The sequence below is a fragment of the Phytophthora cinnamomi genome, assembly GCF_018691715.1.
Source record: "Phytophthora cinnamomi strain GKB4 chromosome Unknown Contig53, whole genome shotgun sequence".
NCBI lineage: Eukaryota > Oomycota > Peronosporomycetes > Peronosporales > Peronosporaceae > Phytophthora > Phytophthora cinnamomi.
Genome location: NW_027150986.1, coordinates 3,454,817 through 3,475,299, shown reverse-complemented (window position 1 = coordinate 3,475,299; position 20,483 = coordinate 3,454,817). Strand labels below are relative to the sequence as shown.

The 20,483-nt window shown below is 56.4% G+C and overlaps 5 protein-coding genes across 5 annotated transcripts; 2 read left to right on the top strand and 3 right to left on the bottom strand.

Moving 5' to 3' along the window:
- Positions 1-11,174: 11,174 nt before the first annotated feature.
- On the top strand, positions 11,175-12,161 carry IUM83_01001 (putative mRNA-associated protein RAP55; the record flags this gene model as incomplete). The annotated part of the gene is made up of 1 exon (XM_067924828.1): positions 11,175-12,161. One exon carries the CDS (start codon positions 11,175-11,177, stop codon positions 12,159-12,161), a length of 987 nt encoding a protein of 328 aa, XP_067789235.1.
- A 327-nt stretch (positions 12,162-12,488) lies between these two features.
- Positions 12,489-13,415, bottom strand: IUM83_01000 (uncharacterized protein; the record flags this gene model as incomplete). Its single annotated transcript, XM_067924827.1, has 3 exons — positions 12,489-12,554; positions 12,619-12,894; positions 12,972-13,415. The coding sequence occupies 3 exons, from the start codon at positions 13,413-13,415 to the stop codon at positions 12,489-12,491; spliced, it is 786 nt and encodes a 261-aa protein (XP_067789065.1).
- Positions 13,416-14,083: 668 nt separating this feature from the next.
- IUM83_00999 (uncharacterized protein) lies at positions 14,084-14,335 on the top strand (the record flags this gene model as incomplete). The annotated part of the gene is made up of 1 exon (XM_067924826.1): positions 14,084-14,335. One exon carries the CDS (start codon positions 14,084-14,086, stop codon positions 14,333-14,335), a length of 252 nt encoding a protein of 83 aa, XP_067788778.1.
- Positions 14,336-14,444: 109 nt separating this feature from the next.
- IUM83_00998 (Carbonic anhydrase) lies at positions 14,445-15,318 on the bottom strand (the record flags this gene model as incomplete). Its single annotated transcript, XM_067924825.1, has 2 exons — positions 14,445-14,884; positions 14,997-15,318. 2 exons carry the CDS (start codon positions 15,316-15,318, stop codon positions 14,445-14,447), a joined length of 762 nt encoding a protein of 253 aa, XP_067788777.1.
- Positions 15,319-19,360: 4,042 nt separating this feature from the next.
- On the bottom strand, positions 19,361-19,922 carry IUM83_00997 (Ubiquitin-associated/translation elongation factor EF1B, N-terminal, eukaryote; the record flags this gene model as incomplete). The annotated part of the gene is made up of 2 exons (XM_067924824.1): positions 19,361-19,810; positions 19,884-19,922. The coding sequence occupies 2 exons, from the start codon at positions 19,920-19,922 to the stop codon at positions 19,361-19,363; spliced, it is 489 nt and encodes a 162-aa protein (XP_067788785.1).
- Between the last annotated feature and the right edge of the window lie 561 nt (positions 19,923-20,483).

The following is a 20,483-nucleotide window of genomic DNA, read 5'->3' as shown; positions in this document are numbered from 1 at the left end:
GTCAACAGTTACAGCGCGCAGCAGCCTCGTCGCGACAACGTCATTGTTGGGGAGTTGAGGTGCAACCACCGTCGAGTCAGCCGAAGTGGTGGTGGTCAGCAATGTAGCAACGGCCAGCAGTACAGCAAAGTGAAGGCGCATAGTCAATCGCACTTGGGTCTTAGTCGCGGAGCTTTGCGGGATGAAGCGCGAGTTGTGAAGTGATGACTGCTGGAGCCTACAAGTTTTTGATCAGCAAATTTCAAGCACAGTACTTACTTAGTAAGTCTTACTGTACTTCCAGTGGAAGTATTACATGTAGTATGTAAGTAAGAGGCAAGGCAACTTGCCTTTTATTACCGGTGAGCAAACAGAAAGATTGCTCGAAGGACGGGAGGTCCATGATGGACCAGGTCTTCCTCCATCAGGCGCTTTGCCGCATTAGTCATTTGATTAAAATCGACCCAACGTGTTGCATCATAAATGATAAACGGCTTGGCACTGCTGAAAAAAAGAAAAAAAATCAAGCGCTTTTTAACAGCGTTGTGCGTTCGTGAGGGTTTTCGCGCACTATTATAATCGAGAACATTGTCAGCTACCATATATATACCATGTATATGGTATAGCAAGTTTACTTCTAGATCACTCCCGTTCATGATGTAGATTTTTGTGTCGTATAATAGGACTCGTATTCTAGAAAGAAGGAAACTACTCTCACGATTCGTAAGTTGGTGATAGCTTTGACGATTTCTTCTAATCATTCGAATTCCTGGCGCCGCTATATTGGAAACATTCGTGTAGATCGTGGTGTTCTGACTCTGGAAATCTTCTGCTACGATCTCGTCGAACAGGCGACATACACAGTCCTCGCCAATTTTAGAGTGCAGGATTAAATTTACCCACTATCGACCTCTTCTAGCTGCACTCATTGTCACCAATTACTCACCAAGCTACTGTAGTTATTGCGATGGCGATTCTAGTGGCAGCGATACCGGGTCAAAGTACCCACAAACATATCACGAAAAGGTAAAGGAACTTCTGATCTCCTGAGTCAAGTGCAAGCTAGGGATGGTTTGGAATCGCAGCCGGATTGGGCACCGCAGTGAATACTCATTAGAGCGGCTGCAAACCTCTATTCGTGTTAGTAGTTAACTATAGAGTCCTGGATTAAGACACGTCATAAACCTTGATATGGCGGTTATGTATTGTGGGAATCGACATATGGACAGTTTTATTGAGAATGATACATGATCAAACTCCAGCTGCAAATCCAATTTAGGACAAATCATTAATGGTGCATGGCATAAACATCATGAATTACGCCATGCACCATTGATGATTTGTCCTAAAATATGGTGGGTTTGCAGTTGGAGTGTGGTAAAAGGGCGAAAATGCGCCCCTTTTGGCAGGGGCATTCGTACTTTTTTTAAGGGCGAAAAACGTGCCCTTTCGCGAGTCATCTATATTGTGTATACAGTACTGTAAAAATTCAAATGATATTATGTTAAAGGTGTTCTTTAGCGATTTCATCGTACTACTGGTGAAAGAAGTAGATTGGCTAATGTTCACAAATATTTATGCGCCTAGTTCAACCTATCGGAAGCAACAGGTACAGCGCACCCATCAGATTATATATTTGGTAAAATATGACAAATTCATCGTAAATTATCATTCGGCACCTTTTTTTGGTAGGCGACGTGGCTTCGAACCCGCAGCAGGTCCGCTGGATTTCGCGCTCAGACTACCGCTAATGAGCAATATGAGGGTACTTAGAGTTGGATGCAATAGATGTTTCCAAGCACTGCGCTTGCCAAAATTTAGTCAATCATTTATAGCTAACTCTGACAGCAATAATACCAAGAGATCTGAAAAACAGTAACGCTTTATTCTAGATGCCGATAAATAATCGGAGTGTCACGGGCCACGTCAGAGACCTCGCCTGTCGTGGGTCTAACTTGACTCACTACTTTTGCTTACACGCCGCGAGTGGGGTATCACTCTCAGTTCGCGAACGCTTCGAACTCGAAGCCTCCGATTCGTCCCCTTCACGCGGGCGAATGATCTTAGCGTGGGGTCGAGCTATTCGCTCGACACTGAGTCTCTGCGCCTTGAGGACGAGTCCTTCTCGTCCTCCATGTCTTCGTCGTCGTCGTCGAAGTCGACGATGTCGCCATACTTCACCTTCTGGCGTTCGAAGTAGTCATCGATGGAGAGATGACTCTCCACCGACTTCAGAGTCCTCTTTTCTTGAGGCGCGCTCGTCGTTGAATGAGCGCGGATTTCTTCTCCAAACGCGGAGAATTGACGAATGGTCAATTCCGAAGATTGACGTGCGGAGACCCCGCGCGTCTAACCTTAAGGGGGTGATGGTGTAACGGGGTTACACGCACAAGTGGCTACAAGCCACTTGTGATTTTAACAGATACAATATCTGTTAAAAGTTTTAGATACTTCCTCACCTTGGTGTAAGTCACACCAATGGATACATTGAAGTGGGCCACCACAATGAGTGGTCCAAACCTACCCAAAGATCCTATTGGTAGAAAGCAGCATCTTTCTACCAATTAGAGACGTGCATAGTGGTGGGCTCTGATAGCCAGCCGCTGTCAACCCCTTTCATAGATGATAAATAGTTTTTAGCAGATTTAGGAGGAAGATCAATTTACAAACAATACAGTTATCATTTTACCTTAAACTAGCTACTTGGTGTTTTATTTGATTTATATTATACTTGTGTATTCAAGTATAATTAACTCAAGTTATTACTAAGTACCTACACTTCCTCATACATGTGGCGCAACGTGTAAGCTAAAGTAATGAGTCAAGTTAGACCCACTACATCTGGTAGCACTTTGTAGTCCGTCCAACGACCGACTGCTTGACGTTCGCACAGGGTGTACGAATGCGGACCCGAGAACCCCATGAGCACGGAGGTGCCCATGGAGAGCTCCAACACGCCGGCAACGCATGTTGCACGCGCCGACTGCTCCCACCTGTCCGGCCCAGAGTGGGAAGCCCTCCAACGACTGTCAACAGTCATGGGAGAAGCGGCGATAGCTACGATGCTGCGTACGCTATCGCCGACGGAGCGACATGGTGTTGCTCTGGGGTTCATCATGAAGGAGCAGCGTGATGCTGCTTCCTCAGCGACGGCGTCGTCAGGGACGACACTGCGTGCTCAATCATTGAAATTGAGCGTAAGCAATTACGTGGGAAGAGAGCGCGAGCCTCTCCTCCGATGGCTTGTCGAGCTCGACACAGCCATAGCGGCTCGACGCATCGTCGACCTGCTGTCGAAGGTCGCGTTCGCCATGTCCTGCCTTCGCGGACGCGCAAGGAGTTGGGCATATGGACGCCGACTCTCCGATCCTACGTGCTTCAGCATTCAAAGTGGCGCTCAGACAAGCGTTTGAGCCCCCGCAAAACGAGTTCCGGTCGAGGGCGGAGTTCCTCGACCTTCAGCAGGGTAAGCATGACGTCCATGCTTACGCACAACGCGCACGATACTTGGTCTCAAATATCGTGACTAACCCGATTGACGAGGCGACCAAGGTCGTCACGTTCATGAAGGGACTTAGAGATGGGCCCGTGAAGACCTATCTCTTCCGAGAGTACCCGAGTACTCTAGAAGCTACAATCACCATTGCCATGCAAGAAGAGTTTATCCTGCGGCACGCTAAACTCCATGCAAACGTGCCGAGACCGCAACCGCGCCCGGTAGCGAGGACGGGACGTCCAGAACCAATGGACGTCTCGAACGCAACAACTGCTGCTTACCAGTAGCAGGGAGTCAACGTGCGATGCTTCTGTTGTAGAAGGATCGGTCACTTTGCACGGGAGTGCACAGCTCCCATGCCCCCTTGAGGTGGCCGTCGTGGCGATCCTAGGCATCGCCGCGGACCAACAAAAAACGCGAAAATCCAGTAGGCGCGGGGCGCCCTACTGGTAATGCAGTCACGCGTGCCGATATCGGGCGAGGACTGCAGCCCCCAGTGAGACCAGCTCTCACTGCAAGAAATAAGATGACAGGTCGAACCTAGTCATCTTGAAGGTTTACTCGAAGAGAGCAAGTGAATCTCTTCGAGCATTGGTAGATTCAGGCGCGTCGAACAACTTTGCTCGACTACGAAGCCTGCCGAGACTTGATTTCGAGGAGGTAGATACACCTCGAAGTCTTCTGGAGGTACGACTGGCAACAGGTGCCATCGTAAAGACCGAGAAGCGCGTCGTAAACGTGCGCTTCTCGTACAAACAACGAGTGTTTGTCGAACACTATATCGTCCTGGACCTGGACGATAAGTTCGACGTAGTAATGGGCATGCCGTGCAAGCCACGGCATGATCCGGTGATAGACTGGAAGAAGCGCACGCTCGTGCGCTTCGGACGCGACAGCGGAACAGAGAGCGATGGCCCTGTTACCGCAGCGCACGCACCAGCAGGTGCGCGCGGCTCACCAGTCGAGACAGCGCTTTATGCTGCTGTCCCGGAGTGCCCAAGAAGTGCGCGAGGGCGCGCACAAGTGAGACCCACGTCGGCAATGCTGCCGACGTCAGAAGAAAAAGATATGTTGGTTCCGGGAACCAGTACCCACGTTCAAGTACGCATGAGAAAGTCCCTGACCCGAAGAGGTCAGGTCGCCAACGACGCGTCGGCTCCGGGAGCCGACGCACCCTCGGTCATGAGGGGCTCCGCCAATGAATGGCGTCGAGGTGACGAAGGCGTGTCAACTCCGGGAGTTGACGCTCCAAACAGTGTGGACGGTTGCAAACGTACCGCACTGACGCAATTTGCATGCTGTCGTGCAGCCGGGCTGCACGACGAAGCGCCATGCGATCAAGCCGGGCTTGATATCGCGCGCCCGCAGACAGGGTCTGCCGGCGAAGGAATACATTTCCGTGCAGCGGGGCTGCACGAAGAAATATGCGGTCAAGCCGGGCTTGACACCGCGTGCCCGCGGACAGGGTCCGCCGGCGAACAACTGTCCACGGCCGGGCTTGGACCAAAGAACAGCTGTGCGGAGGTGGGCTCCGCACAACAAGAAGACGGCGCATGCAAAGAACGCTGCGCAAGTCTCGGTCCGAGACCGAGACGCCACGTGTAGTGGGTCTAACTTGACTCATTACTTTAGCTTACACGTTGCGCCACATGTATGAGGAAGTGTAGGTACTTAGTAATAACTTGAGTTAATTATACTTGAATACACAAGTATAATATAAATCAAATAAAACACCAAGTAGCTAGTTTAAGGTAAAATGATAACTGTATTGTTTGTAAATTGATCTTCCTCCTAAATCTGCTAAAAACTATTTATCATCTATGAAAGGGGTTGACAGCGGCTGGCTGTCAGAGCCCACCACTATGCACGTCTCTAATTGGTAGAAAGATGCTGCTTTCTACCAATAGGATCTTTGGGTAGGTTTGGACCACTCATTGTGGTGGCCCACTTCAATGTATCCATTGGTGTGACTTACACCAAGGTGAGGAAGTATCTAAAACTTTTAACAGATATTGTATCTGTTAAAATCACAAGTGGCTTGTAGCCACTTGTGCGTGTAACCCCGTTACACCATCACCCCCTTAAGGTTAGACGCGCGGGGTCTCCGCACGTCAATCTTCGGAATTGACCATTCGTCAATTCTCCGCGTTTGGAGAAGAAATCCGCGCTCATTCAACGACGAGCGCGCCTCAAGAAAAGAGGACTCTGAAGTCGGTGGAGAGTCATCTCTCCATCGATGACTACTTCGAACGCCAGAAGGTGAAGTATGGCGACATCGTCGACTTCGACGACGACGACGAAGACATAGAGGACGAGAAGGACTCGTCCTCAAGGCGCAGAGACTCAGTGTCGAGCGAATAGCTCGACCCCCACGCTAAGATCATTCGCCCGCGTGAAGGGACGAATCGGAGGCTTCGAGTTCGAAGCGTTCGCGAACTGAGAGTGATACCCCACTCGCTTCCGCTGGGGCTCTCAGTTCTCCGCGAGCTGCGCCTGCAGCGCGCGATCCGTGGATGCCGTCCGCGTCCGAGATCACGGACCGGTATGGGAACTCGGTACCTCCGAATGAGGTGCCGTTGTACGTATGCAGCGCCATCAAAGATGACGCCGTGGCTGCCGAGTTGCACTTTGATGCGGAGACGCATCAAAGGCGCGATTATTACATCGGACTCTTCCATGAACTCCGATGGTTCCAAAGCAAGAAGACAACGTCTCGCAGCAAAGTTCCCGAGTGGCAGGCACTTTATCAGAGTTGTTACACTTTTGTTGAGAACTTCAACAAGAAGCCGGGTGCTTACCGTGATCGGATTAAGCAAGCGCGTGATCGCTTCGAGACGTACTCGAAGCGTGGAAAGTTGGAGCAACTCCACGTTGCTGCGGAGGAGGCTAATGTGCCGTGCGCTGTGCCCGAGGGCTTTCAGTGCACGAAGTGCTTCCCAGGCGCGGTCCGCTTGAGCGACCGCGACCTGAACGGGTACACGTCATTCCGTGTACCCGAGAGTCTGAAGGAGCTCCGTGCTAGGTTCTTAGCACGTGGGGGTTCGGGCGCTAGCGATGACCGCATCGCTCGCACTACTTCAGCTGCACCAGCGCGTACTGCTCCTCGTACGCCCTCACCATTTCCGGAACGTCGTCCAGCAAGACGTTCCGCGGCTCCCACGTATCTTGATGGGGAGGAAATCCTCTCCAACGAATACGAAAACGAGCCCCTTGAGGGCTCGTTTTCGGGATACTATGGTCAACAATCCGCTCAACAATCTAGCGGGTTGAGCCGTGGGCGTCACGGATCGGGTGGGAACACGCCCCGAGTATGATCAGCCCCGGGCTGATCAGTACACGTCTCTCCACGACCGGGTGACCGCCGTGGAGCGTCTTCAGGGCGCTGAGTTCGCCGCCCTGAAACAGGAGCTGGCGAACCAGAAGGCCCAAGTCGCGGCGGTCTCGCAGACCGCCTCGAATATCCAGGTCGAGTTGGGGACCCAGATAAAGGGGTTGCTCCAGCGCGTCCGCGCGCTGGAGGAGAGGCTGCTCGTCGCCGAGGCCAAGGCTTCCGCTTCTGCCTCGGCTCCTGCCGAGGCTTCGGGTCAGCCGAGCTAGATGGCTCGTGTTGCAGGTACGGCTTCAGCCGTCCGACGTAAAAGGTCGGATGGAGGCGCATGCTAGACGGTATGTCTAGCGTGTAAGTGTTGCCGTGCCGCGCCAACACAGTGAACGGCCCGATGAAGCGCGGAGCAAGCTTACTTGCTCCGAAATCCGAAACTGCATGTTTAGGCAGGTTTTGAGTAGCTAACGAAACCAATGAACTAACTTTGAATTCATTTGCGTTGCCTCTGCCCACATTGTCTGCGTTCAACTTCTGTTGATCAACAGAAGCTGCTATTGCGTCCTGGACAAACCGGATTACGGCTTGTCTTTTGGTAAGGAAGTCGATTGTGTCCTGGCTGAAGTCATTCAGCTCGCTTTCCGCTAGAGGCCCGGCCTCTGCGTGGTTCTTCGCGGTGTCTACGCTCTGCGCAGACCCGTGGTCTTTGTCCTTGTTGTTGGGGGAGTCTACGCCCTGCACAGACTCATGCGTTTTGTCCATCGTTGCAGCTGACACTGTGCAAGTGTCAGCGGTTTTCTGCGGCTGCTGTATTGCAGTCGTAGATTCCCCCCCCCCCACTTAAAGTGGGAGCCATCACTCTGAGTAAACTCGGTAGACGTGGATGCCGCATGGCATTCACGTAGAACGGTGTATGCCCCGTTGAGGCATGCACCGAGTCGTTGATGTCGAACTCTGCCATCGATAAGCACTCGCTACAGTATTGGAACGAGTGAGCGTAGCTCTTCAAAATGTCGACGAGCACGCGATTCACGCGCTCGGTTTGACCGTCCGTCTGCGGATGATCCGCAGTCGACATTGAAAGCTGGCTCCCAAGAAGTGTAAACACTTCTTGCCACAGGTGCGCTGTGAAGCGCGGGTCTCTGTCCGACACGATGTCGGACGGCATGCCATGGTGTTTGAACACCATGTCAACGAACAGACGGGCCGTCTGCTTCGCGGTCACCTCTGCCGGCACCGCAGCAAGATGTACCATCTTGCTGAAGCGGTCGACGAAGACCACAACACCGGTATTCCCTCCGCTGTCCGGGGGATGACCAAAGATGAAGTCCAATGACATGGACTTCCAACACTCCGACGGAGTCGGTAGTGATTGTAACGGAGCCTGCGCGAATGGCGCAGGCTGTACGCGTTGGCATACCTCGCGAGCACGGACGTACTTGCGTACCCACTTATACTGGTGGTGCCAGTAGAAGTCGCGCGTGAGAAGGACGTATGTCTTCTCACGTCCGAGATGACCCGCAGTCGGGGCATCATGATATTCGTACATGATCATGAGTCGCAGGTCATGGTCATTCGGCACAACAACGGGATCCGCGTTGTCGTCGACTGCGTTATAAACAGCAATCCGTCGTGCACCTGATAGCGGTGTGCACACGCACGTAGATGTTTGAGCAGCTTCTGACGAGACTTGTCAGAAGGCGCTGTGCCATAGGCCAGCAAGAGCTTCGTGTCCGCGTCGTGCGCGTACGCGGCCTTCACATCATCCAACAGGGACGATGTGGGTTTGCTCGATCGCATGGCGTCAATGGCATTGACGTCAGCAGCTTCTGCATAATCCGGCCGACGTGATAACGCGTCGGCCACTACATTCAATCTTCCGGGTTTGTATTCGACCCGGAAGTTATACTCCGCAAAGAATGAGAGCCATCTCGCCATTCTTTGTGATATGTGTGGCGGCTTCACTGCGGTGCGCAGTGAAGCGTAGTCGGTGTAGACCACAAATGGGCTACTTCCAAGCAAATACACTCGGAACTTTGCGAGTGCGTACTTCATGGCAAGGAGTTCCCTGTCATGCACCGGATAATTGCGCTCAGCTGGCTTCAGCTGACGGGATTGGTGGTAGACGACACGATCACGGCCCTCGTGATCGTGCTGCATCAACGCTCATCCGATCGCGAAGTCGGATGCGTCACACACTACGTGAAATGGGCGATCTTGGTCAGCCACTGCCAAGATCGGCGCCTCAGTCAAGCCCCGCTTGACCGCATCGAATGCCTTTTGGCAATCGGGTTTCCAATTCCACACAGCTTCTTTCTTAAGAAGTTGTGACAGCGGGCGAATCTTGCCTGCATAATCCCCCATGTACTTGCACAAGTACGTGGCCAAGCCAAGAAACTGCGTCAGTTTCTTGACACCTGAAGGCGTTGGCCATTCATTAATCACTGTGATCTTTTCCGGGTCAGGGGGAACACCATTCTTCCCTACGAGACACCCGAGGATGGGTATCTCGCTCGCCCCGAAGATGCACTTCTTCAGGTTCGCGTAGAGCTTATGCTTTCACATAAGCTCAAGTAGTTTTCGGAGGTGCACCCTGTGCATCTCTACGTCAGTCTTCCCGTCCACCGCTTGGCTGTGGATGAACACATCATCAAAGTAGCTCGGTGCGAAGTCGCGCACCGAGCGTAAGAAGTGCATCCCGCACCTGTTGAAGGTTGCAGGGGCGTTCTTAAGTCCCTGTGGCATCACTAGCCATTCCCAGAGCATGCCGCTTGGCGTGCTCACCGCCGTGAGAGGGATATCGCTCTCACGCATTAGGATCTGATAGAATCCGTCTCGCAAGTCGAGAGCACTGTAAACGGTGCCCCCGGCCATAGAATCGATGATAACATCTTTTCGCGGTATCGGCGTTTGCGCCGGTACCATCGCATCGTTCAGCTTGTTATACGCATGAACGATGCGCCATCCGCCCTGTGGCTTTTTGACACAGAACGTCGGAGCACTGTGCGGGGACTTTGATTTCCGCACTTGTCCTGCTTTGCGACGACTTTCAAAGAAGTCGTCGATCGCTTTTTGTTTCTCTCGCGGCAGTGGCCACTGCCGCGTGACACAGTACTTCGTGCCCGGCACGAGATCAATCTCGTGCTGAATGCCCTTATCCTGCGGAAGCTCCGCAGGAATCTCTTCCGGGAGTACGTCTTTGTACTCCCTCAATAATTCGTAATAGGGACTCGACTTTAGCGAGTCCCAACCTTGTTCCTCGAAGCGCTCTCGCTCTCCGTTCTTTCGCTGTTCGAAAGAACGCAGACTTGCTCGATGCGTCCTTCGTACAAGTCGCGCGTGAAGCGCTTCCAGCTCATGACTGGAAGCGAAATCAACTCCGACGCCGTCGTCGGAGGATTAGCGAGTTCCATTTCACGATACTGGAATCCAGTATCGGTGCGCGTCAAGACGCTTAGCGTCTCGGCGTTCGGCGTCACCGCCCCAGTCTGCCCAGCAGACTGTTCTCGTGGCGTCTCGGTCCCGGACCAAGACTTGCGCAGCGTTCTCCGCATGCGCCGTCTTCTTGTTGTGTGGAGCCGGGCTCCGCACAGTTGTTCTTCTGGTCCAGTCCCGGCCGCGGACAGTTGTTCGCCGGCGGACCCTGTCCGGGGGCGCGCGGTATCAAGCCCGGCTTGACCGCATGTTCCTTCGTGCAGCCCCGCTGCACGGAGATGTGTTCCTTCGTCGGCAGACCCTATCTGCGGGCGCGCGATATCAAGCCCGGCTTGACCGCTGTGAGCATGCTCACCGAGCAGATGCTGGTCATCGCGGCGAATGGACAACGCTGACGGCACGCGATTTGGCACTAACGAATTACGTAGTTGGTGGTGCGGTCGCGCAGGGGTAGAAGTTCTGACAATTTATTAGACTGTATACCGCGTTGCCCACGCGACCCTAACGCGGAGAGTTTGACCGATACTTGTCATAATCTGCTGGGATGTCGAGGCAAGTCAATGGAGCTATTTACACTCACAAAGAGAGAAAAGGGAAGATGCTCAGTGATCTACATCAATTTTTTTTTATTTCGTTGTACGCATAAAAAGTATGCACTGCCGAGGTAACGAATGCCGTCCATCGCAAGTAATGCGCTGTATACATACTGTATAACGACCGCACCAGTATTTCTAGCTGAGAGACCTCGCGCGCACAGCGCTACTGCCGCCACCTCTCCATCAACTTCAACATCCACCTTCGCACAACATCCACCCGTCCACCAATCAGATCGCGACCTTTATCTAACGTGCGCCACACCACACACCACCTTCCCGCCACCTCTCGCGATCCTTCCTCCTCACACCTACCCAATAGACCTCCCGAGCAGCTCCGCCCGCCGCGATGCAGCAGCCCCCGTTGCCCCCCGCGCCGCCCGCCGCCGCCGACAAGCCGCGCGACGGCATCCCGTACCTGGGCTCGCGCATCTCGCTGGTGTCCAAGACGGACATCCGCTACGAGGGCTTCCTCTTCAACATCGACACGCGCCAGAGCACCGTGGCGCTGCAGAGCGTGCGCTCCTTCGGCACCGAGGGCCGCCGCCCCGAGCACGAGCACGTGCCGCCGTCGCCCCACGTGCTGCAGTACGCCACGTTCAAGGCGGCGGAGATCAAGGACCTGCACGTGTGCGAGGCCGCGCCCCCGCAGGAGCCTCCGCAGCCTCCCGCGCAGCCGCCGCTGCCCTCCGGGCCGCCGCCTCCTCCTCCTCCTCCTGCGCCCCCCGTGCAGCCAAGACCGACGCTGCTGACGCCCGGCTCGGTGTCCAGCGCCCAGCAGCAGCAGGGACAGGTTAAGCAGCAAGTACAGGTTAAGGAACAGGTTACGCGGCGACAGGGACAGGGTAACGCCGGCCGCACGATCCCCGGCATGGGCGGCCACCTGCTCAAGCGCAAGGAGCGGCGCGTGCCCGGCGGCGCCGACGCGGCCGGCGTGGGCCCGGACGACGCGTCCACGGAGTTCAACTTCGCCGAGGGGCTGAGCGACTTCGACAAGCAGCAGGAGTTCTCCAAGCTCGAGGAGAAGCAGGAGCCCAAGGGCAGCTACCAGAAGTCCTCCTTCTTCGACACCATCTCGTGCGACGCGCTGGACCGCCTCGAGGGCCAGCGGTCCCGCATGAGCGGCGCCGAGGAGCGCAAGCTCAACACGGAGACCTTCGGCGCCGTGGGGCTCAACAACCGCCGCAACTTCCGGGGCCGCGGCCGCGGACGACGCGGCGGACACCGGAATGGCGGCTGGAACGGAGGCCGCGGCGGCAACGGAGGCGGCCGCGGACGCAACAACAACAATAACAGCAACAACGGCTTCCCCAGACCTCAGGCCGCAGGACCCTAGAAGTAGCTGGGGTGGTTGAGCTTAGGCAGATTTTCCCCCCTCCGGCCGACGTGAAGCACCAAGAACTCGATAGGATACAGGCTGCGACCGACTAATGGACCATTTGACACAACGGAGCTGATCTTGTGGATACGGGTTAAGTGGTGCTGAGGTAGGTTGCGGTGAAGACGGTGTTGACAGGGCGCAATGGGGACGCTAGATGACAGCAAGGTACGCCTCGGATTCAAGGGAGTTAAAATTGCTACTGCTCAACTCTTTGCCTTCATGATGAATGTAGAACGCAATGAAGAGCTACAGTTCTTGTTGCGCACCATTCCGTCGACCAGCTCAGGCGCAGGCGACGATTTCCGTCAGCGCCTCGTAGAATTGGTGGGAGTTCATGTCCGTGTCGCCCTGAAACAACCAACAATCAGTACCAACGCTGAATCAAGCCAGCCCGCACGATGAATGCGCGTACCCAAGGCTCGAGCTTCTGGTGCACGCTTGCAACTAGCTGTTCGAGGTGCAGCTCGGCCTTCTCGTCCAGGTTGAACATGCGCACGTCCGCCAGGTCGTCGCGCGCGATGTCCACCTGCTCGTTGAACCACAGCTCCATCTTGCGCGCCGTGACGGTCGGGGCCGAGTTGGCGATCATCTCGAACGGAGGCGGGCCGGCGAACAGCGAGTAGCGGAACTTGATGTAGCAGCGGTGCTGGATCTCCGCCGCGATCTCCGTGAAGTTGGTGCTTTGAAGCTGGGCGTCACACACGCAAACCAGCACGGTAAGACAATAGCAACCCCACCAGCAGGACAATCCGCGAGCGAGCGCACCGGCAGCAGTTCGTCTTCGATGCACTCTCCGAGGTTGGCGTAGTGGAACTTGATGATGTCGATCAGGTAGTGCTTGGCTACGGGGTCCGTTGCCGGTTCGATGGTGCTGAGTGCTTTGGTCTCGAGCTTGTGCACGTAGTCCTTCCACTCGGCCATGCTCACGGAGCTGTCGCCGTCTTCGTCCAGCACGTTGAACGGTGGTAACTCACTCGACCGCGGAGAGATGCTGTCGTCCTCGTCCACTTGGGCCAGCGCGCGCCACGGGAACCCCAGAGGCTGGTCGTTCTCGTTGTCGCGGCGTCCGAACTGCCCCGCTAACTGATTCAGCGCCAACGGCGTGGCCCGCACGCCGTGGACAGCTCCGATGTCGCCCCACCACGGGACCGACTGCACCGCCGCCACGAACAGCAACGACGTCACCGCAGCCAACTTGACTCCGCCCATGTCTTCGTCGTCTCACTCGCTCTGCAAGAACTAGAGCTGTGGGAACGCCGTAGCTGACCCATATCCTCCGTCCGTCCCCAGCAGACCGACGCTGGACGGTCGCCAAGTCTCCGCCGCTCGTTCGCCGGATATGATCCACCGCGTGCCGTTTCACTCGAGATCGCGCGCTGACGTACGGCGGCCAATGCAGGCACCAAGGTGGTCAATAGAGCTCCTCAAGGTGGCCGATGCAGCTCGTAGTAAGTTAACGGAGCTCCACTTGACACGCGGCATTGCATGACTCAACAGCGCGCGCAGCTGAGGTGGAGAAAAGCTACGCGAGCTGAAGCTGAAGCTGCATCCTGGGATTGGCGTCCAAGTGCACGTTGAACCGCGCGGCACAGAGGCGAGGCGAGCCTGCAGCAAAGCGCGAGCACGGATCGGTCTCAGGCCCAGCTCGTTGCAGCGAGCGCCGAATGTTTCCTCCTCTCGGCTGGCTTGGTCCTGCTTCCGCGAGACTAAAGCCCGCGGCTGGCTCGCACCGTTCGCCGAAGGAAGGCGCCACCATGCAGGCTCTCTCTCGGTTTCAACACGCAGTGAGCTGCGGCTTAACAAGTGATCCCATGGTCGGTTCACTTCCGCTTCGACCAGCTTCGCGACACTGGGACTTCACCGCCTTCAGCTGCAGAATGGGCGCCTTGCTGTCATTGCCAGCGCAGAAGCCGCCGCCGCCCCGACAACTGCAGGCACGCCTGTCGCCGGAGGTCCAGCTGATGGCCGTGAAAATGCGGCCGCTAACGGCGCTCAACGGCACAACTGGGACAGTCGAGCCACACGTTCGCGTTCGCGTCGACGACGACCTGCAGGAGCTGGCGCAGCTCTTCAGGGCGATGGTGAGCGGCGACCGACGACTCGGGCGCTACAAGGTCCAGCTGCAGTAGAAGAGAGAAGGCGTCCGAGGCCGGAGGTGATGGTATGCGTACATGTATTACTGTGGAGTTGCTATAGTGGACTATCTGGCGGTGTGATACGGTCTCAGGACGAATAGGCTTAGGCGCCGATGGGCGTGACGTTGGAACACTGGCAAGGCGACACCTTGCGGCCGTTGAGCTGCTGCGCCTCGCGCGCGTTGGGGCTCGGCAGGAAGTTGCGGTAGAGCTCGAGCTGCTCGGGCGACGCCTCCAGCATGGCGCTCACCACGACCCACTCGACACCCTCCGAGTAGGGCGGCGTGGTGAGCGAGCCCGAGTAGCGGAAGATCTTGCCGTCCAGCAGCGTGTTGAGCTCGTCGCCGCCAGCAATCTTGCCCAGCGCCACGTGGTCGTGCTTGTCGGGCTGCAGCGTCGAGATCTCGCTCCAGAACTGGGCCAGGAAGGCGCTCTCCTTGCCCTCCGTGAAGAAGACGCCCACCACGGCCAGCGAGCCGTCCTCGGCCTGGTGCACCAGGTGCAGCTCCATGGCGCGGGCCTTGCCGTTCACCGTATGCTCGCCTGCAGTTGACAACCAGAGCAGATTAATCAATGTTAGTGCCTTGATCACCAATGTCTAGTACTAGTAAGTAGTAACTTTTTAGTCGTTTAACTACTAGTGCGAGTGACGTACTGGGGGCGTGAAAGTGGAACTGCACCGTGTAGTACTTCTTGCCGTTGAGCACGAGGAAGTTCTGGTCGTGGTCGCTCCAGTTCACCTGGAAGTTCTCGCCGCCGTGCACGAGCTGGATCTCGGCCGAGGCTGCGCCCAGCTGCAGCGCCGTCTCGGCCGAGCTCAGCGTCACCAGCTCGTCTGCCGGGCTCTCGACGATGTCGATCGGAGACTGTGACAGCATGGACGGCTTCTCCACCTTCTCGCTGGCGTTGCTAGCACTGCCCGCCACCCTATTGTGCAGCACCTTGGGGATGGAGACTTTGGAGACGGTGGCGCCCATGGTGACAGAGAAGCAGAGACGGAGGAGAGAAGGTGGAGGTGCCCAGGGCAGAGCAAAAGGAGGAATGGCACTGCCCGCAGACCATGGCGAGGTCGCAATCGCAATCAAGATCGAGCCAAGATTGGCTTGGGATCGAGCCAAGACTGGCTTGACAATGGGAGTGGGAGTTGGGCCGCAGGCTATTTATTCAGTTACATGTATAGCGACGTCAAGTATAGCGCGTGTTTCTTTGCTGCCGGCCCGCGCCGAGCCGCCGGGGCTTGAAGCTCTGGGCTCGGCTTGCAGAGACCTGCCTTTTTCATGGGCTCGCTCGGTTGCAGTCCTTTGCCCTCTGGCCCCAGCTTCATTTTCTTCCCAGGACGGCCCTGCCTACGTCCAGGTGTCGCAGCAGAGGATCGGTCGATTGCTGGGCTCCTCGTGCTCGACTCGAACGCATAGGTGCCTGCCGTCGAAAGCTGCGAGGCTGTCGGCGAGGTGGCCGGCAAAGGCTGGATAGATGATAAAAGCTCCCCTGCTGAAAGGTGGCGAGGGCGACCGCCACTTGGCTGCATGTTGGCGAGATGACTCGTGTTAAACAGCGAGAGAACCAACAGATTCCAAGAGAACCAACAGAGCCTGTTGGTTCTCGCCCCAGCCTGCTGGTTCTACGACGCCCCCAGCCAGAGAACCAACAGGTTCGCGACGCCACACGCCGCTGCTGTTGGTTCTCTTGAACATTTTAGTAGTGGGGCCGCAAGCTGTCGCGGTCTTCTTCATGGCTACAGACCGCGAAGGTGTCGGTCGTGGTGGCTCATGTCAAAATGAGCTCCTCGAGGAGCTCAGCTCAGCTCATCTCGGCTGGCTTGCCCATGGCCTTGGCTTGCACCTGCGCCCGTCCGTGTATGCTGCGGTGCAGCGCCGGGTTCCTGCATCCATCGCCGGGCTCGGTGACGCGCTAGATTCAAGCCCCAAGTTGCGCATGCGGGCTCGTTGACGCGCGTCAGCTGGCTGGCACAGCAAGCGATGGTGTCGCTCGCGGGCCGCAGCAACGGACACTTCTCGCCTTTCACGCCTCGGCGTCTTTGTGGTCAGGGAAGCTCGCCATTGCCATGTTGCAGCCTGCATGCGGGTTTGTTACGGGCATATGTGGCGGCGATTAGCGAGAAGTAATCGAGCCGCCTGGCGCAGTGCTTCAGCCGCGGGCGTCGGCGAGCTTCGGCGGCGTTCAGCGGCTTGACTTCGGGCTAACAGAATCAGGGCGAGGTGGCGACTACATGCATAATAACACAGAGACTCGAGGTGCTGTCTGTGACGAGGCTTCCGTCCCGCTGCGGGATGATGGCGGCGGTGGTGCGGCGTGTTGATGAACGGTGGTGCCACGGGGGGGGGTCTCTGGTCTTCGACGCAGTGCAACTTCCGGTTTCTAGTGGTGTATTGAAAGGAGAGGGCACTTGATGCAGACGGCAGACGCTTGAACTCACGACGCTTTTCGAGTACAGGTGTACTGCAATTTCTTGTCGAGGCTGTCGATGCGGAGGTACGTTGCGCCCGGAGTGGCCACCGTCACGAGTTTTGTGACCCCATGGTTCAGCGGACATATCGTCGTTGTATATTTTCGACGGATGACCACAATTTGACAAGGTGGGGGGGGGGGTCACGGATTGCTGGCGAAAGTGGCTATCCACCACCACGATGACGGACATGAAGCATGCAAGCACAAGAACTTTTGTATTGCAAAAGTGCCATGAGCAGGTGTTTGTATTAAAGTCGATGATGAACATTTTAGTCTCGATGTCAACCGTGAAAACCAGATATCGTTTCCGTGACTTCAAATTCCTGACTTCGGAATAGCTGGAAGTGCTGGTCAAGAACTTTGGGAAAGGTTCCCGCAGTGCGAGCTGCTTCTTTCTTACGACGAAAAGATGGGTTACCCGTCAGGATAACTGGGGCTGGTAGCTGGAGAATAATCTACAAATGTCGGCAGAGTAATGATAAAAACGTTCGCTCAAAACGTTACCCGGAGAAAACGGCATCAACAAACGCCGTAAGGTCCATAACTTTCACGTTACGAATTCTTCAGATACTGCAGCGATTTTATCCAGTCTCGATTGATATTCCGTTGCCGTTTTCGCTGTTGCTACGTCGAGGTCCAGGAGATTTGTTGACGTTTTGCCGAACGTTTCCTGTAGGTGGCGAACGCGAAGCCCGTGGTGCGGTTTAGGAAACTCCAGGAGACCATTGTGACAGTTCGGGAGAAACCACAGGTGAGAATCCTCACCGGTTGTGAACACACTACGAAGCTTGGTGAAAAAGCCCTACCATTGTCAATATTTTCCATGTCACTCTGTGCGTAGCGAAGTGAAATAATGCTTCCACATCACTGAGGGCCATAGGCTGCATTGTGTTATGACCATATACCACAAAGCAGGATTCATTGACCGGTCGAGTCCACGCAAGGACCGTTCAGCGATATCAAAGGACGTTGGAAAGCTGCAAGTGCACTTGTGAATTGGGACGAGGCAACAAACACTCGACTGGGCGTTCCTCCGGGCGTCTCGTACTACACCGAGGTCCTCTTCTTTACCTGAAAGGTCGTTTGGAACCTGAACATTCGGAATAAATGCTTCTGATGCATGCACTTTCGCCTCCAAGCACACCATGTACGAGCACACCAGTCCATCGTTCCGACACAGATGTACCTTGGTTTTGTACTTGTGCCGTCCCGCAGCTTTTGAACGGAATAGCTGGCAACTCTTAGAATCTAAAGCACGACGGAGGTAATCCACCAGGCGTTCAAGCGTGATCCGAAAGCATTGTACACACGCTTTGGAAGCAGCTCCACGCAGCATCCCACCCGAATCTCGGTTGGAGTACACGTTAAGCTTACCTGTTCCTGTTGCCCTTGTAGTCTTGAGATCGAAGCTGCCTCAACCACTGGCCACGAAGAGAGCAGTGATGAGATCTCGCTTGGACAATCATAATACTATTGCTAAGCAGAAGAAATAAAAAGGAAAAAAATGGTTCCGTCGATTTCAGTCCGCATCACCATATTGGACTTCAGCAATGCTCCTTCAGCAATCCAGCGCAACGGCAGGATTAAATCTCGGCAAGTGTCCTTCTCCTTGCAGGATACTGTAAACGGATAATCGCAAGTGCAACCCAAGGGCCAACTCAAATCATCACATCGCGCAACATAACCACTTCAACTTCCTGCCAGCTCGTGGGTCTGACCCCGCAACCCGCCGAGAAGTGTAGCCATCCGTCGCCAAGTGAGCTCATCCGGCCGTGCCCACGCGTGTCAAAGCACGTTGCAGTCTGCAACGCTTCCAATCGAATGAAGGCGCCGCATTCCTGTTGCCAGTCCCCGCAATGCCCGAGGCCAAGCAAGGCCCATGCTGGTCGCTTGGACCTTCGCTGCATTTTCCGACCAGCGGACTTGAAGGCGAGCGCGGCTGCGGGCATCACGCCCGCGCCGAGATGACCGTGGTCGTGCTGGACACCGGTGACTAATACGCGCGGCGTTTGTGGGCAGGCAGCAGGCGGCTCGTTCGGGGCGAGCCAGTGGAACGCGAGCGGAAGTCCATCGTTGCGCCAGCGCCGCCGTCGCTGGGTCGCGCCCCAGAAGCGTGGCCTGCGCAGAAATCAGGTCAGCGGCGCGGCGACGACGAGCTGCCATGCGGAGGCGGACGGCGCTGCCTGCTGCGGTGGCCAGGCGAGCGTTGTGCAATGCCGACACCGCATCGCATAGCGTACATGCGAAGGCTGCTGCTTCTGCAGGGAATCGGCGGAGAGGATTTGCCGCCGGCGGCGGCGACGACGACGACGACGGGGTCCATGAATTGGAGCGGGGGCCGAGGTAGTTGGCGAATCATTACATGTTAATGGGTCTAAGAAGAAGGCGAGGGGCGCTCCCTCCCTCCCTCGCTGCTGCACACTCGTCGCTTTCGGCCGCAGCTCCTTGTCCTGCCTCGCCCTCTTGATCTCTCGCCCGCCTGGAGAGGGAAGTCGCACGCACACACACGCACAAACACTATCGTACTATCATCCGCGGCCGCGCGCGGGCTCAGGAGAACAGGCGGCGGCTCTGGTTCTCGCCCGGAGGGAACTCCATGGGCACGGCCGCGGCCGCGCTGCCCTTTGTGATGCAGAAGACCTTGGCCAGCGTCGTGCCGTCGCCCAGGCCGGCGGCGTCGGCCGCCGCGCGCACGAACGCGTCGTTCTCGATGTAGGCGAACATGCCGCAGAGCTGGCCGAACTGCACGACGCTGTTGGGCGCCAGCAGCACGCGGCCGAAGCGCCCGCCGGCCTTCGTGGCCAGGAACGCCACCATGTCGTCCACGACCGAGTCCGGCGTGATGCTGCCGCGCGGCTGCGACAGCCACTCGGGCATGGCCACGCCCGCGTCCACGGCGTTGGCGGCGTCCGCGAACTGCGCCAGCGCGTTCTGGTCCCAGTGCAGCGCCAGCGCCGGCTCGTCGTCGCTCACGGAGGCGGCGCTCAGGTACTCGTCCACCTGGCAACGGCGTCACGCGGTCGGTCGTCACCTCAACGGACTAGTAGCTATGACACAGCAGCAGTTCACTCACCTCGGCGACGCAGTCTTGGTAGGAGAAGGCGGAGGACATTGCAGGTGTAGCTGGTTGTTGCTGGTGTTGTTGCTGCTGCTGCTGCTGCTGCTGGAGGTCTGGGGTCGTGGGGCCAGAGAGGAGAATGAGAGGGAAGCTGACGTGGTGGCTGGCTCGGCTGCCTGTGAATAAGATTGGGCTCTGGTTGAAGCGACCCGAACTGTGACTGCGACGAGCGGACGACGGCGACGCGCCAATCGCGGCGCGCAGCCGTGCCACACCACGCGCACACAGCCAATCACGGCCGCGAAGGGATCAGCACGCCTTGCTTGACCAGCAGCATGGCCGAGCTGAGTCAGAGGCGAGCAGATCGAGTGGCTGGCACGCGGCCGCTTGGATTCCCCTGTCGATCAATTCGTCCCGTCATCGTTTGCCCCATTGGACAGGAGGCCGCTGCTTACCGGCAGCCCCGCAGCCGGACGGTGGGGGGCGGCAGATCGCGGAGGTTCCCGCTCGGGAGGACAAGACCAGGCCTCGAGAACCGGAAGCGCGATGGTCAACTGCAGTCTACAGTACACAATTGCAGTGTGTGTGTGTGTGCCTGCCTGCTGCTGGATCCGC